Raw genomic sequence first — 15,163 nt, 5'->3', positions numbered from 1 at the left:
AAATAAAGACTGTAAAAGCCATACTGCATAAATACATTGAATCTGGTATTGATCGCCATTGACGCAGTGTCTATTACACCCCTATCCAACACGTTACATTCGTTATTCTTGCCTTTTTGTGTGTCCTTTATGAAATCCTTAAAAACAGTAAGTTTCCTGTTTGGAATATTTTTTTAATTTTGATTGACTGCCAGGCAGGTAGACGGTAAAGAATTCTCAATCCCATCTGCACATGTGCGATCAGGACGAATTCAGAGACAGAGTATGGTTAAATGGCAAGTTTGCTTTCCGATTCATGTTCAAAATATAACATTCAATTGAAAAAGGTTGTTCATTGATCATAAACTGACGTTTACAGATGGACAGACGGATGGGCATGAACCAATAATTGCTGAATCCCACAGTTTGCTTCGCGTGCACGGGGTAATGATTAAATTGCCACATTAATTTCAACTATTGAATTCAAATACAAATTCGATTCCTTCCACTACACCAGCACTACCCTCAACCCTATGACCATGCTCCTCCATAAGCTGACATAATCTGCCACAGTTACCCTCGACCCTCAAAGCTCACTTCCATTAGCCCACACTCTCAGTTGAGTGAAACCATGGCATACCATCATAATTTATTATTGCTGGCATAATATTTGAGTTGAAAAACCACTGCTGTTGTGCTGCCATAAAAGTGTGGAATTCCACAGAGGAGCAGATAAAGTGTGGAATGTGCTGTCATTAACTTTGTCAAAATAAAAATAAACTAGAACGGCACTATTTGACCGATGTTCCTCCACTCACATCATTACATATATTTGTACCAAGTTGGATATAAATCAATTCTCTGTTCTAAAGCATCACATTTTTACCTGACATGACCTCTGACCTTTGATGCCAAAATCGAATCGGTTCATCTTTACATCATAATATATACTTATACCGAGTTTGGTCAAAATCCCATCACTGGAATAATTTTCCATCACTGGTCAAAATCCCATTAAATGGCTTCCTAATATCTGCACAAGTTAGTCCAGTAACAGAATTTTTTTTACGGCATAGCCCCTAGGGCAAAGCCGTCTAGAACAGTGTTTGGCCATCCGTATTTATGTATGTCCCCTCAAACGTATACCAATCAGAGCTGAGGATCTGCTCACATTACAGGGTGATGTGATTACATCTGATGTCATTACAGTGGTACTGCGGCTGACTCTGCACACCGCCATTTTGATTCCAATGTCGTTCAGGCCGAACATATCGTCGAACCTGTCATATATCACAATCGCCATGCTCTACCTTCACGTTTTTTTATTCAGTGTGAAACACAAACAAACCGATTGTCAAAATGACCATCAAATATCGAAAACATAGACGTTACGGGTCTTCCAACGACACAGTACTTGATTAAAAGCCTTAGGCTTCATGCCTTCATGCCTCACCTTCAGGCAAATTAGCCCTGGTGGTTTCTTAATACGGTAGTTTTGTTTTCGTAATAATAATAGCGTTAATACCAATGAATGAATGATCGTTTTAAGGCCATTTTCCCCGCCAGAGCAGGGGTTAGCCTTGCGGGCCCCATGACAATCATGGTTCCCTGTTTTGAGGCAATGTTTTTATGGCCGGATGCCCTTCCTGACACCAGCGTTAATGCCAATAATATAGTAAATATAATCGTAACACTGCAATCTCTGTCGTTATTGCAAAGTTTATAGATTGAAGTGGTGTATGGTTGATTCATTGTTGACTTGAAACATAGAATAAACAAATACCGGGATAAGCCGGTATCGTGCGTGTGTCTCGTGGTGAAAGGAGTCCTTAAGTTTTGCAGTTATGTCTTCAGTTTATTTTAATTCATATTTAAATTTAGCAAACGAGGGAGTTCCAATGCTTCAATGTGGATTCATAATGACTGCCCAGACACCTTGAGCTCCCTCTATCGCACGACTCGGTGCTGGGGTTCTGCCTCTGAGGCCTACGTGGTTCTGCAGTGACCGACCCTCTGATGATCTCGGTGCTGGTGAGGTGCACCTTCCCTCCCATTACAGCATGGACTGCGTGCCTCTGCTCGTGGATGTGGCTGTTTTTGTGATGTTCAGGGTCATGACCTTTCAGGCCACTCTTGCAGTGGCCGGGGGGTTTTGAGCAAGGATCGTGATGGAAGAATGCCTGAAAACTTGAGAGTCGTGAGTGGTGCCATATTCCTGGCTCTAAATTTTGCCTTTGTGCCCATGCTGTCCTTGGGCTGCTACCTAGATGGGAACTGCCCTGGATTTCGACGGATTCAGATCCTGGCTGCGCACCTGGCTCTCCGTTGCGCACCTGGCTCTCCGTTGTGCACCTGGCTCTCCGTTGCGCACCTGGCTCTCCGTTGCGCACCTGGCTCTCCGTTGCGCACCTGGCTCTCCGTTGCATGATTCTCCTTGGTTTTGTCGTCGATGTTTTGGATCTGCCTTGGCATCACAGATGGGCACTCCCCTTCCTGCCACGGCTGCCCTCCCTCTGGTAATGACTGTCTGCCCGCCATCGGGCCTACCACCGTGCTCGTTTATCCGCCTGCTGCTTGGTCTGCGTGTGGACCTTGGTGTTCTCTGCTGCAGTTGCATGGGACTTCTCCGTGTTTTTCTGTGCAAATGCAGTGGATATCGCCAGAGATGTGGGATGGAGGTTGGGGAGACGGTCAATTTTGCAGCCTCCATGGCTTCTCTGGTCTGTTTAAACTTCATGGGGAGGCTTGGTACAGCTTTATTTCTTTCTTTTTTCTCACTACACTTCATGGTGCCTTTGTTGTGCACCACTCTGGGTTTACTCTACCACAATTTCTTATTTTGATCTACTTCATTATTTTGATATTTTAAATTGCAAGTATCAAATCAAACAAGTATCAAACAAAAATAAAGTATCAAACAAGACCGGCTCCGCCGATGTTAGCCTTTCGATCTTGTTTTTAATCTCACGGGACATCTGACCGTTGACCTCTTGACCCCATAATCTATTCAGTTTATCTTTATATCGTGATACATACGTGTACAAAGTTTGACTTGGATCCCTTCAGCCGTTTTCAAGTTAGTGCGACAATAAAAACCTATCACGGACACATGGACGGACGGACGGACAGCCCGAAAACATAATGCCTCCGGCAACTTGGTTGGCGGAGGCATAAAAAAGGCTAGAGCCTCAAAGAGACGCCAACGTGAATATGTACATGGTGTGGAAACATTTTTAGTCAACGGATGTAAACTTAAGCACTTAAAGCAAAGCCAAAAAATTTCAGACTCGGGATTACCCAGTTTTGTGCAAGCAGTTACAGCAAATTCCCTTTTTCAGATATTCGCAAAACGCTGAAAATTCACAATGACTGAGAAAAATTAACTCTCCGAACACCACCATTTGCCACTTCCCTCCAACACGGCTCTCCCAAATTATTAAGAGATCTGAAACTTTTCATAGACCCCGAAATGCACTGATACATTTTGTCACCTTTGTTGGCTCAAGTATGCATGGGTGGAGCAAGAAACATATAAGCACTTTTAAATCCCAGGTATTCAACAGATAAGTGGAATAGTCTATGTGATAAGTTGGGAAAGCACAAATAAAATTACAATTAGAAACACCAATGCAACTTTCACTCGTACAAGCACCAAGACAATACAATGGTAAGGTGACATTATACATGTCCTTTGTTGTGGACATGGTAACATGGTAACAATACAATTGTAACGTCACATCACCTTTGTGATGTGGTGTTGACCATCAAAGTAGGCGAGCTGCAGGTGAACTCACCGCATATATGTTTCCCAGAGTGTAATGACTGGTGACCGTGTCTACGGCCACGTCCACAGCAGCATGGACGACGACAACGGCATCGGCAGAGAAATGCCCTCGGTGGAGAACATTACCAAGGTTAACCAGGGCGATGTCTTTATGTTCCCTATAAAAGGCACAAAGTTCAGCGAGATATCTCTGATGTAAACCAAAAATGCCTCCCCAAAATAATTTGTTGCGAATTACATATGGATCTCAGAAACCACTCTAACGCACAGAACATGCAGAAACGCATGTAAACAAAGAAATTTCATGCCCACAATACAGATCAGAAGAACCAGAGTTTGTGCCACTTGACTTCCTTAAAGCTGACCATCAGCACTGGGCAGAGGAAGGTTAAGGGTAAACAGCGCCCAAAATCACAAGGTGAGACATTACCTAGGTGAAAGATGCAGCGCTCGCATCGCACACTCGACCACATGGAACGGCTGGTTCTTCATCCTCCAGAAAAACGAAGCCATGTTGTACAGCACCCAGGACGTGTTGTTCTTCAAGCACGCAATAGTACACCAGATTGTGACTTTATGCAGTGAATGTTTTTAAACCACAGTGCAGTAATCAAACCATATTGCAGATGAAAAAAAAAAAATCAAAGTATGATATGAAAATCAGGCAAAGGGGAGTCAAGAAAGACGAAGTGAAAAGAAAGAAAAAAACTGACAAATGCAGAACAAACACAAAAACTCTCCTTTACACCAGCTCAAAATAAGGGCAAATGTAATGGGAATTCAAGACTCAAGCTGCTCTTGACAAAAGCAAAAACACTTTTCGACTTCCAGATCCGGATCTGAGTGTGTTGGAGCTCATGCTGTGCCTCCTTTCCAGTTCATCCAAACTAAGTTTTCAGGACCAGATCCGTCGTCTATATATTTTTTACCTCCGCCACTGAAGGTGGATGGAGTTTATGTTTTCAACCCTGTCTGTTTGTTATGACGAAAATTGAAAATTTTCGTAATATGTTGGTCCGTCTAGTTTGTTTATTTCGTCTGTGTGCGACAACTCGAACGCTTTCAGCTATCTTTGTCAAAGTTTACCAGAGCATTCAAGGACAAAAGTGAGGCTGTCAATGTTATTTGATTATGCAAGTTATATGACTATATATTATGCAGGGGTGCGAACGTAGAAGGAGGTCAAAATTTATCAACCGCAAATACTTGGGGTCCGCGAATGTTGGAAACAAGAATGTCGGGGTCGGAGTGTATATACGACATATATCACTGTGTCTGTCTGTCTCTCTGTGTCCGTCTCTCTGTGTCCGTCTCTCTGTGTCCGTCTCTCTGTGTCCGTCCACATCACCCTCACTCCCTCTGTCCACATCACCCTCACTCCCTCTGTCCACATCGCCCTCACTCCCTCTGTCCACATCGCCCTCACTCCCTCTGTCCACATCGCCCTCACTCCCTCTGTCCACATCGCCCTCACTCCCTCTGTCCACATCGCCCTCACTCCCTCTGTCCACATCGCCCTCACTCCCTCTGTCCACATCGCCCTCACTCCCTCTGTCCACATCGCCCTCACTCCCTCTGTCCACATCGCCCTCACTCCCTCTGTCCACATCGCCCTCACTCCCTCTGTCCACATCGCCCTCACTCCCTCTGTCCACATCGCCCTCACTCCCTCTGTCCACATCGCCCTCACTCCCTCTGTCCACATCGCCCTCACTCCCTCTGTCCACATCGCCCTCACTCCCTCTGTCCACATCGCCCTCACTCCCTCTGTCCACATCGCCCTCACTCCCTCTGTCCACATCGCCCTCACTCCCTCTGTCCACATCGCCCTCACTCCCTCTGTCCACATCGCCCTCACTCCCTCTGTCCACATCGCCCTCACTCCCTCTGTCCACATCGCCCTCACTCCCTCTGTCCACATCGCCCTCACTCCCTCTGTCCACATCGCCCTCACTCCCTCTGTCCACATGGCTCAACACCTTTGATGGTGGAGGTAATAATGGATTTTGTGAGTAAAAAATGAAAACGTGACATAACCTCTTAATACTCACAAGTTGCATACATTCATTCAAATCTTCCTTCCCCAATGGATTCATAAAAGAAACAATTATTAAACGTACCTTTTTTAGAGCCTCGCTGATTAGATGTCCAATTTGGTCAATACTTCTGCTTTCCCTCAGGGGCAGTGACTGAAATATGGCATCCTCTTTGGACATAATGGATGCACTCAAATTGGCACGCTCCTGCACGCCCTACACACATATATAAAAACACACACATATATAAAAACACACACACATATAAAAACACACACACATATAAAAACAAACACACATATAAAAACAAACACACACACACACACACACACACACACACACACACACACACACACACACACACACACACACACACACACACACACACACACACACACACACACACACACACAAACTCCTGCACTGCAATACACAAGTACACTCAGATTGGCACAGTCGGCAGTACACCAGCAGCATATCATCCTATATCCACACACCCATGTTCTTTTCTAAACTCAACCTTCCACTACTTCTACCCATCTATTGAAAAGTTTCAGTTAGTTCATTTTCACCCCTCTCCAGCCCATCATCTTGACAGCCTTTTTTGCTATACACCAGCAAAATAAATTAAGGGTTATTTTGTTTTTTTTCGCCACATAATTTCGGTTTTAGCCCGAGTTTTCAGCACTGAATAGTGTGAAAATACAGGAGGGCCACTCGTCATTTATATACACATATATCTACCACATAACACACAATGCCAGTTCCTGTGTTTGTACAGATGTCTGTCCCCCTTCATAAGGGTAGGTTTTAAAGGCCAATGTTGGCCTCAAGGCAGTGCACAGAAGCATTAATTTTTTTAAATAACAAAAACCAGAAGGTGCAGGAAGGTGAAATTCGCCGCAGGTAATGTGCAACGCACGCAGAGTAAAACAAGTGTTCATTTACGTCCGTAGGATACCAAACAAATAAAGATATAAGCACACCTATCTGACACTAGGCTCAGGCTTCAGACTTTGGCACGCTCATGGCAGCATCGTCGAATAAAAACTCTTGCAACCCGTCATTTTTGACACTTTACTTATAACACTTTACCAATAATACTTTACTCTTTACTAATAATATTAATATTATTAGTAAAGCCTCGTGAGCGTGCGTGTATGTATATGTGTGTGCGTGTTGTATTGCGTCATTAATACGTACCAATACGTATGTCGTAGATGTACTCGCGTTCCAATGGTACGTAATTAATAAAAAAATACTCACATTTGAATAGTACTGAAATATAGTAATCGACATACGGTACTTGCATTCCAATGGTATGTAATTAATGGACATAATCACATTCCTCCAACCCCACTCGACCCCCAGGTGAGCCACGTCAGCCATCCCCATGATCTGAGTGATCATGTCCAAACAGCACCTCTTAATTTACAGTCACCATTCCGATTATGACAGTTTCATACGTCTCGTTAGTTGTAACTTTTTGATGACAGCTGTACCACCAGTGGGTAAGGGTCAAAAAGGTAGCTGCATCCACCAATTTAATTTGTTTAAAAGGATGAATATATGAATGAATGAATTATCGTATTAAGGCCATTTCCCCCGCTAAAGCGGGGGTTAGCCTTGCGGGCCCCATGACAATCATGGTTACCTGTTTGAGGCAATGTTTTTATGGCCGGATGCTCTTCCTGACGCCAACCCTTAGTCGCCTCTTACGATGCGCAGGGATACGGTGTACCTATTCTAAACCGGGGTACACACCGGGATCATTCATCCCAGCAAGCTGGTACTCAATTTGCCGACCTCGGAAGGATGACAGGCTGAGTCAACCCCCCTGGTGTTAATTCAGCGATCGACCGGGATTCGAACCCAGGATCCTAGGATCCCAAGCCGGCACCCTAACCGCTAAGCCAACACCAGGTCTTTCAAAAGGATGAATCCGCGATTAAAAACGAACGACCGCGGTGAATCTAACTGACAAGATGTAGGACACTTTATTGTAATGGTGGTCATGCCAGCGAAACGGCCGAGATGCTCTAAACCGGTATTATCAGAAAAAGTCCCAGGATTAAGGGCCTTTCTTCACCTATACCGGGTTCAATTGGAATGCCGGGCAGCCGGTCGAGCAGCATGCTAATCCAAGATGGAACTTGAGTGAAGGTTCTTAGCCGATGACACCGAATGAGTGATGCAAAATAACAAACCCAGTGAATTTAACATGTGTATTGAAAAATGAGGGGAGAGAAAATGAGTACAAACAATTATTGCAAAACCAGCTAATGCATACAGGAACAGTAACCACACAATCAGGCCCTGCGACTCGGATTGTGGACATGCAACCCCCATGCAATCGATGTGCATTGTACATACGCTTGATGCAACGCCACCCTATCCGAGTCCCGAGCCAATCTGGGACCCAGCAAATAGATTACAGCCGGATCCAAAAAGATAAACCTATCAGGTCATTCTCCCGTTTACAATCCCTGCAATGATCGAGTGACGCTGCTTTCATGGATCAAGGTTAATGGTAACAAAAGGTACCATGTGCAACAGAAATACCCTCAGATGCTGGAAGGCGTGCATACTGTAAGGAAGATCCATCGCTTTTGTACAGTCTGGTTGGGACGTGTCCGCTCCCGGTGTATGTCGTATGTCTATATACTCTTCTGGCCTGCACACGTTAAACCGGCACATGAGCACTGGGTGAGAAGCCGTCTCGACTCAATGGAAGCCAGACTATTGGGGTGTGCAAAAACAATCAACACTGCCAGGGCACGAACATCCGGAGTCCGAGAAGGCGTGCCCCATTTGAACAACACACAGCTCATACCGACAACTTGTGTTCAAAAACTTCAAGCGTTGTTCAAATCAAATTACAACCCAACTGCTCACATGTACCCTGAGTCAAGACCCTCACTAGGTTGTTTTTTTTTGTATACTGAATCGAGGCTCGTGAAAGAGCTGACATTTACTTCACAAAGAAATCAACCAGACAAACAAAATATATAAAAAGAGGGAGCGGAAGACAAGATGGGGAGAGAAGGGGAAGCACACAAACACTTGAGAGCACACAACATTTCAGAGCAGGGAGATGTGTGGGAGGGAGAGGGCTTGGGGGGAGGAGGCGTGGGAAGGGGGGGGGGGGGTGGGAGAAGTATAAAACACAAGGACACCAAGGACTTCCAGGACAGAAGTTGGTATTTCAAAAAAGTGGAATTGGGGTGAAATTAGCGGGGATAGAAAAGATCAATGTTTTGGATGGGGGAAGATAAGAGATGGTGGTGAACAGCTGGTTCCTTTCTTTGGTTATTATTTCTTTATTTGAAGACCCTGGTGTAACTCCAATCTTTTTCAAGTGAGAAAAATGGTCCAACTCCACTTCTCTCTCCAAATTTGATAATGATGATGATGAACCATACTCTTTACACAGCTTTGGTGCTGCCAAAGGAGTTTCTTGGCAAGGAGTATAGTGGGTGGTTTGCCATTGCCTTCCCAGCATCGTTTATCCATGCTCCATACTTTTAAATGTGGAGCGTCAAGCCGTTCTCCCAATAGGAACCCCAAATAAATACTTTGATTCCTGCAAAAACTCACGAAGCCTTTGACGAAGAGCACCACTCAAAGCTCTCACCATATGTTCTTCCGCTCTAGAGGGATGAATGTGCTATCGTAAAGATCTAGTTCTCCCAATGGAACATCGGCTTTGCTGCAGTCGACGTCATCTTTGTAGTGACGCTCCTCAAGTCGCGTGTCTTTATCTTCATTCTCCTCAATGTGGATCTTCTTATCCACCAGCACCTGCTGCATGATACAGGCACAGACAGTGTGAGATGGCAACGCACAATCAACAGATGGTTCAACTCCATAATGGGACAGTTATTATTATTTTTAATGAAAAAATGCTGAATGGTCCTTTAATTTAGAATTTTTTGATGAAATGAACGTCATTGATGATGAGCAGATGTAACATACTTGGAAACTAGAAAGAGAAATCGGAGATTGCAAACCCTCCCAGGACTTGCTTTGTGTGGTGTGTGTGTGCGTGTGTGTGTGCGTGTGTGTGTGTGTGGTGTATTGCATCATGAATACGTTCCAATACGTATGTAATAGATGTACTCGCGTTACAATGGTACGTAATAAATAAAAATACTCACATTTGAATAGTTCTCAAATATAGTAATAGACATATGGTACTCGCATTCCAATGGTACGTAATTAATGGACATAATCACATTCCTCCAACCCCACTCGACCCCCAGGTAAGCCACGTCAGCCATCCCCGTGAGTGATTACGTCCAAACGGCACCTCTTAATTCACAGTCACCATTCCGATTATGCCAGTTTCATACAAAGTATCCAGTTATCTCGTTCCGTCATGTTGTGTCCAACTACTGGTGACATTCAGGATCAGATTTCTCCACACAGCCACATCCGACATTGCTTCCCAAAGCTCTGGCAGAGACAGCTGGGTTGCATCATTTACCCCATCCATCCAGCATATACAAGGTCTGCCTCTTCCTCTTCTTCCCTCAACCATACCCAGCATGGTCGATTTCCCCAGACTTTAGTTTTCTGCACGTATGATGTGTCAAAAAGTATTAAAACTTCTGTTTTAGCATCAGCGCTTATAATGTACAACATGGTGGTATAACTTCTTCAATCAATGATTTGTTTGTTTGTTACGTTCTCTGCCAACCAAGGTGGGCAAGGTTAACTTTTCATTCTTGTTGTAGTCCATGGAATTTTTAACATTTGTATCCAACACCACATTTCAAAACTGTCAATCTTCATTTATTTATTTTTCACGATCCACAACTCACATCCATACATTTCAACTGGAAGTACCACAGCATGCACTAACACTAACGCCTCCTCCTGGTTTGTATAGTCATATCTTCGCCTTTCCAGACGTTTGTCAATCCCGACATTCCTGTTCTCCCCAATACCAACAATCTATTAATTTCTCCTCCACATTCTCCACTCACTTCAATCTTAGAACCCAGGAAGATGAAACTTTCCACTATTTCCCCCTGATCGCCTCCCCATCTGAACACGTTGATCTTCTCAGTTGACAAGATTTTAGTTTTTATTGGTTTAAATAAAGACAAGCTCTCAATTTCCTTCACTGTCTGCAACAGTTTCATCAACTCCTCTTTACTTTCTGCCAACAGAGTGGTATTATCAGTGTACCTTAGGTTATTGATACATCTTCCTCCAATTACGACTCCAGCCTCTATGACTCCATGACTCCATGTCATGCATGTTCGATTTCCTCATGATGGACTCACCGTACGGATTGAACAAGTAAGGGAACAGAATGCATCCCTCCCTGTCTAATCCCTTTTCCAATCCCAAACCATCCAGTCTCTTCATACTTTGTTCTTACTGCAGCTTCTTATTTAGCGTACACTGTACAGACTTCTTATTTAGCGTACACTGTACAGACTTCTTATTTAGCGTACACTGTACAGACTTCTTATTTAGCGTACACTGTACAGACTTCTTATTTAGCGTACACTGTACAGACTTCTTATTTAGCGTACACTGTACAGACTTCTTATTTAGCGTACACTGTACAGGCTTCTTATTTAGCGTACACTGTACAGGCTTCTTATTTAGCGTACACTGTGCAGACTTCTTATTTAGCGTACACTGTGCAGACTTCTTATTTAGCGTACACTGTACAGACTTCTTATTTAGCGTACACTGTGCAGACTTCTTATTTAGCGTACACTGTGCAGACTTCTTATTTAGCATACACTGTGCAGACTTCTTATTTAGCGTACACTGTGCAGACTTCTTATTTAGCGTACACTGTGCAGACTTCTTATTTAGCGTACACTGTGCAGACTTCTTATTTAGCGTACACTGTGCAGACTTCTTATTTAGCGTACACTGTGCAGACTTCTTATTTAGCGTACACTGTGCAGACTTCTTATTTAGCGTACACTGTGCAGACTTCTTATTTAGCGTACACTGTGCAGACTTCTTATTTAGCGTACACTGTGCAGACTTCTTATTTAGCATACAGCCGTACACTGTACAGACTTCTTATTTAGTGTACACTGAACAGACTTCTTATTTAGCGTACACTGTACAGACTTCTTATTTAGCGTACACTGTGCAGACTTCTTATTTAGCGTACACTGTACAGACTTCTTATTTAGCGTACACTGTACAGGCTTCTTATTTAGCGTACACTGTACAGGCTTCTTATTTAGCGTACACTGTACAGACTTCTTATTTAGCGTACACTGTACAGACTTCTTATTTAGCGTACAGTGCAGGCTTCTTATTTAGCGTACACTGTACAGGCTTCTTATTTAGCGTACACTGTGCAGACTTCTTATCAGACATAGCAAATGCTCCGACATCTCCATCTCTCTCAGCACAATTCACATCAATTCATGATCAACACAATCAAAAGCTTTGGTATAATATATAAAACACAATATCAGTTTGTGTGTTTGTACAGATGTCTGTCCCCCTTTAAAAGGCTAGGTTTTAAACGTCAATCTTTGAACACGAATGTGTGTTCACTCCGGTCTATTTTTGAGGATAAAACAAACTGGAAAAAACATTTTCCATAAGCAATTATGTCTCTTCTATTGGAATTGTAGACGGTGACTTGCAAACCGGGCCTCAAGGGCGGTGTACAGAAGGGTTTTTTTTTTTTTAATAACAAATAAAACGAGGAAAGTGAAATTTGCTGCACGTGATGTGCAAACGCACGCACAGTAAAACGAATGTTCATTTACGTCCGTAGGATGTCTAATAAATAAAGATGATATAAGCACCCTGGTGTTGGGCTAGCGGCTAGGGTGCCGGCTTAGGATCCTAGGATCCTGGGTTCGAATCCCGGTCGATTGCTGAATTAACGCCAGGGGGGTTGACTCAGCCTGTCATCCTTCCGAGGTCGGCTAATTGAGTACCAGTTCACTGGTAATTCCCTGGTTTGTCGTTAAAGGCGGCAAAAAGGGTTGGCGTCAGGAAGGGCATCCGGCCGTAAAACATTGCTTCAAAAAGGGGACCGAAAAACAACAACAACCACGGTTCCCGAAAAAGGCCAACCCCCGCTTTGCGGGGAAAAAATGGCCTCTAAAGGTGTTTTTTTTTTTTTAAGCACACCGAGGATTCACACTTTGGCACGCTCACGAGGCTGCACCTTCGAATGAACCGTTCCAACCCGTCATTTTTGACGGTCGTTTTACTAGCAATTTATAAAATAGAGATGCACACCTTTTGATACTCCCTTGTTTTTTTCCATGATCCATGTCAGATTTGCGATTTGACCTTTTGTACGTCTTCCTCTTCTGAAACCTGCTTGTTCAACAGGCATTTCTCGCTTAATGAAGTCTTCTGTTCCGTGTTGAATGATCTTTCGTAATATCTTGCTAGCACGTTAAATCAATGCAAAGGTTCGGCTATCTGAACATTCTCTCGCATCCCCTTCAGTTATTTGAACAATGGTACGTAGACTCACTGGCAATATGACTGACTGACTGGCAACGCTGTATGTGTACCTCCTCCATTAGCGAGACCACGGAATACTCGACAAGCCACGACATCGCATGATTATTGTGTGGCCATTGGCAACTCAAGGTTGGGCCGTTATGATGTTTGTTTCTCCCCCTCCACTGCCAAACTCTGGAACTTTTTTACCTTCCCATGTATTTCCCAAACACTTACGACCTTCCCCTTTTCAAAAAGCAGATTTTTTTTTTTTTACTTCCTCAAAACTCTGAGACCATTCTCTCTTTCTTCACTTTTCTATCAATGCAACTCTTTTATTTAAAGCACACATACAAAAACTGCTTCTTACCTCCAACCGCTTTAAGGACTCAACCCTCGCTTCTTGTCGCATAAACAGCACCAAATCGTGCGGGTGTTTCATGCTAAGCTGCGAATCCACCTAGAAAGACACCAGGGTAACGTTTGGTCACGTGACTATCAACGCTGTCCAGGTAATGCTGTCCGCCAATCCCAAATGCAAATGGCTCATGGTGAAGCCCAACCGCAACCCCCTCCCTGAGGAAAACCTTCCAACCTGTTGCTGGATGCGCCCGTCCTCGGTAACAATCCAGTGCATGGTGCCGAAGGTCGGCACAGGCACCACGGCTAACATGGCCACGGCCGCGCTCATTGCCACACAGAACGGACGCGAAAGGTTCTTGTCAGCAACACCGCAGCCCAAGACGGGCGCCATGACCGCGTCGTCACAACTGATGCGGCCACGCCGCCACGCGAACTGTAACCACGATCGCCTCATTTCAATGAAAATAGTTTTATAATGATGTTTAATACGATTACCACGTTTAATAGTGCCACCGCGCAGCTTGGGTTTCGTTTCACAATGTCGATTGACAATTGACATTATATTAGCATGAGACTTATGAAAAGGAAACCAGCCACGCTGATTATAACGGCGATTACACCCCCATTGCTAACCCAAGAAACGACGTTGTTAATTTGACAATCATAAAGCAGACATAAAGGCACAGTATCAAAGCAACCGACAAAACGACAACGACAAAAACAATTACTTTGACTGAGTACACTGGTATCACTCACACACACACACACACACACACACACACACACACACACACACACACACACACACACACACACACACACACACACACACACACACACACACACACACACACCACATTCAAACACTCAAACACACACACACATTCAAACACACAAACACACACACAGACACATACATACACACACACACACACACACACACACACACACACACACACCACACATTCAAACACACAAACACACACACACACACATTCAAACACACAAACACACACACACACACATACATACACACACACACACACACACACACACACCACATTCAAACACACAAACACACACACACACATTCAAACACACAAACACACACACACACATACATACACACACACACACACACACACACACCACATTCAAACACACAAACACACACACACACATTCAAACACACAAACACACACACACACACACACACACACACACAAACACACACACACACACACACCACACATTCAAACACACAAACACACACACAAACAAACACACACACACACACACATCTCGGCAAGTGAATGAGGCGATTAAGTTCGTTGAAAATGATACTACCATCTACCGTACAACCAATAAAATGTTCACAGGCGTATCACTTGTTGTGTATATGCTCATAATATTATTGAAACGTGCAATTCATAATTTAATTTTTAATTTTTACTTTCCATTCTTATTCTTCAACATCAACAAACATGCAAAACTCCCTCCCCAAAATACACACTTGGTAGGGTCCATAGATAAGCTTGGCAGGGAG

At 43.8% G+C, this 15,163-nt stretch overlaps 1 protein-coding gene across 2 annotated transcripts in view; it reads right to left on the bottom strand.

Moving 5' to 3' along the window:
- Positions 1-14,152, bottom strand: part of TTC17 (tetratricopeptide repeat domain 17) — a 56,685-nt gene extending 42,533 nt beyond the window's left edge. The window contains exons 1-7 of one of the 2 annotated variants that reach the window (XM_068124175.2): positions 13,850-14,152; positions 13,625-13,714; positions 9,434-9,603; positions 8,362-8,473; positions 5,884-6,015; positions 4,194-4,303; positions 3,774-3,921 (exon numbers count right to left, since the gene is read on the bottom strand). In XM_068124175.2, coding sequence (XP_067980276.2) covers positions 3,774-3,921; positions 4,194-4,303; positions 5,884-6,015; positions 8,362-8,473; positions 9,434-9,603; positions 13,625-13,714; positions 13,850-14,071 — 984 coding nt within the window. In that variant the 5' untranslated portion in view covers positions 14,072-14,152. The remainder of the gene's footprint in view (positions 1-3,773; positions 3,922-4,193; positions 4,304-5,883; positions 6,016-8,361; positions 8,474-9,433; positions 9,604-13,624; positions 13,715-13,849) is intronic. The other variant, XM_068124174.2, reaches the window with a different exon arrangement.
- Positions 14,153-15,163: the final 1,011 nt, after the last annotated feature.

Source organism: Myxine glutinosa, chromosome 8 (genome assembly GCF_964187855.1).
Source record: "Myxine glutinosa chromosome 8, kmMyxGlut1.1, whole genome shotgun sequence".
Classification (NCBI taxonomy): domain Eukaryota; kingdom Metazoa; phylum Chordata; class Myxini; order Myxiniformes; family Myxinidae; genus Myxine; species Myxine glutinosa.
Note: the sequence above shows the minus strand (reverse complement) of the source record. Positions and strands in the feature narration are given on the sequence as shown.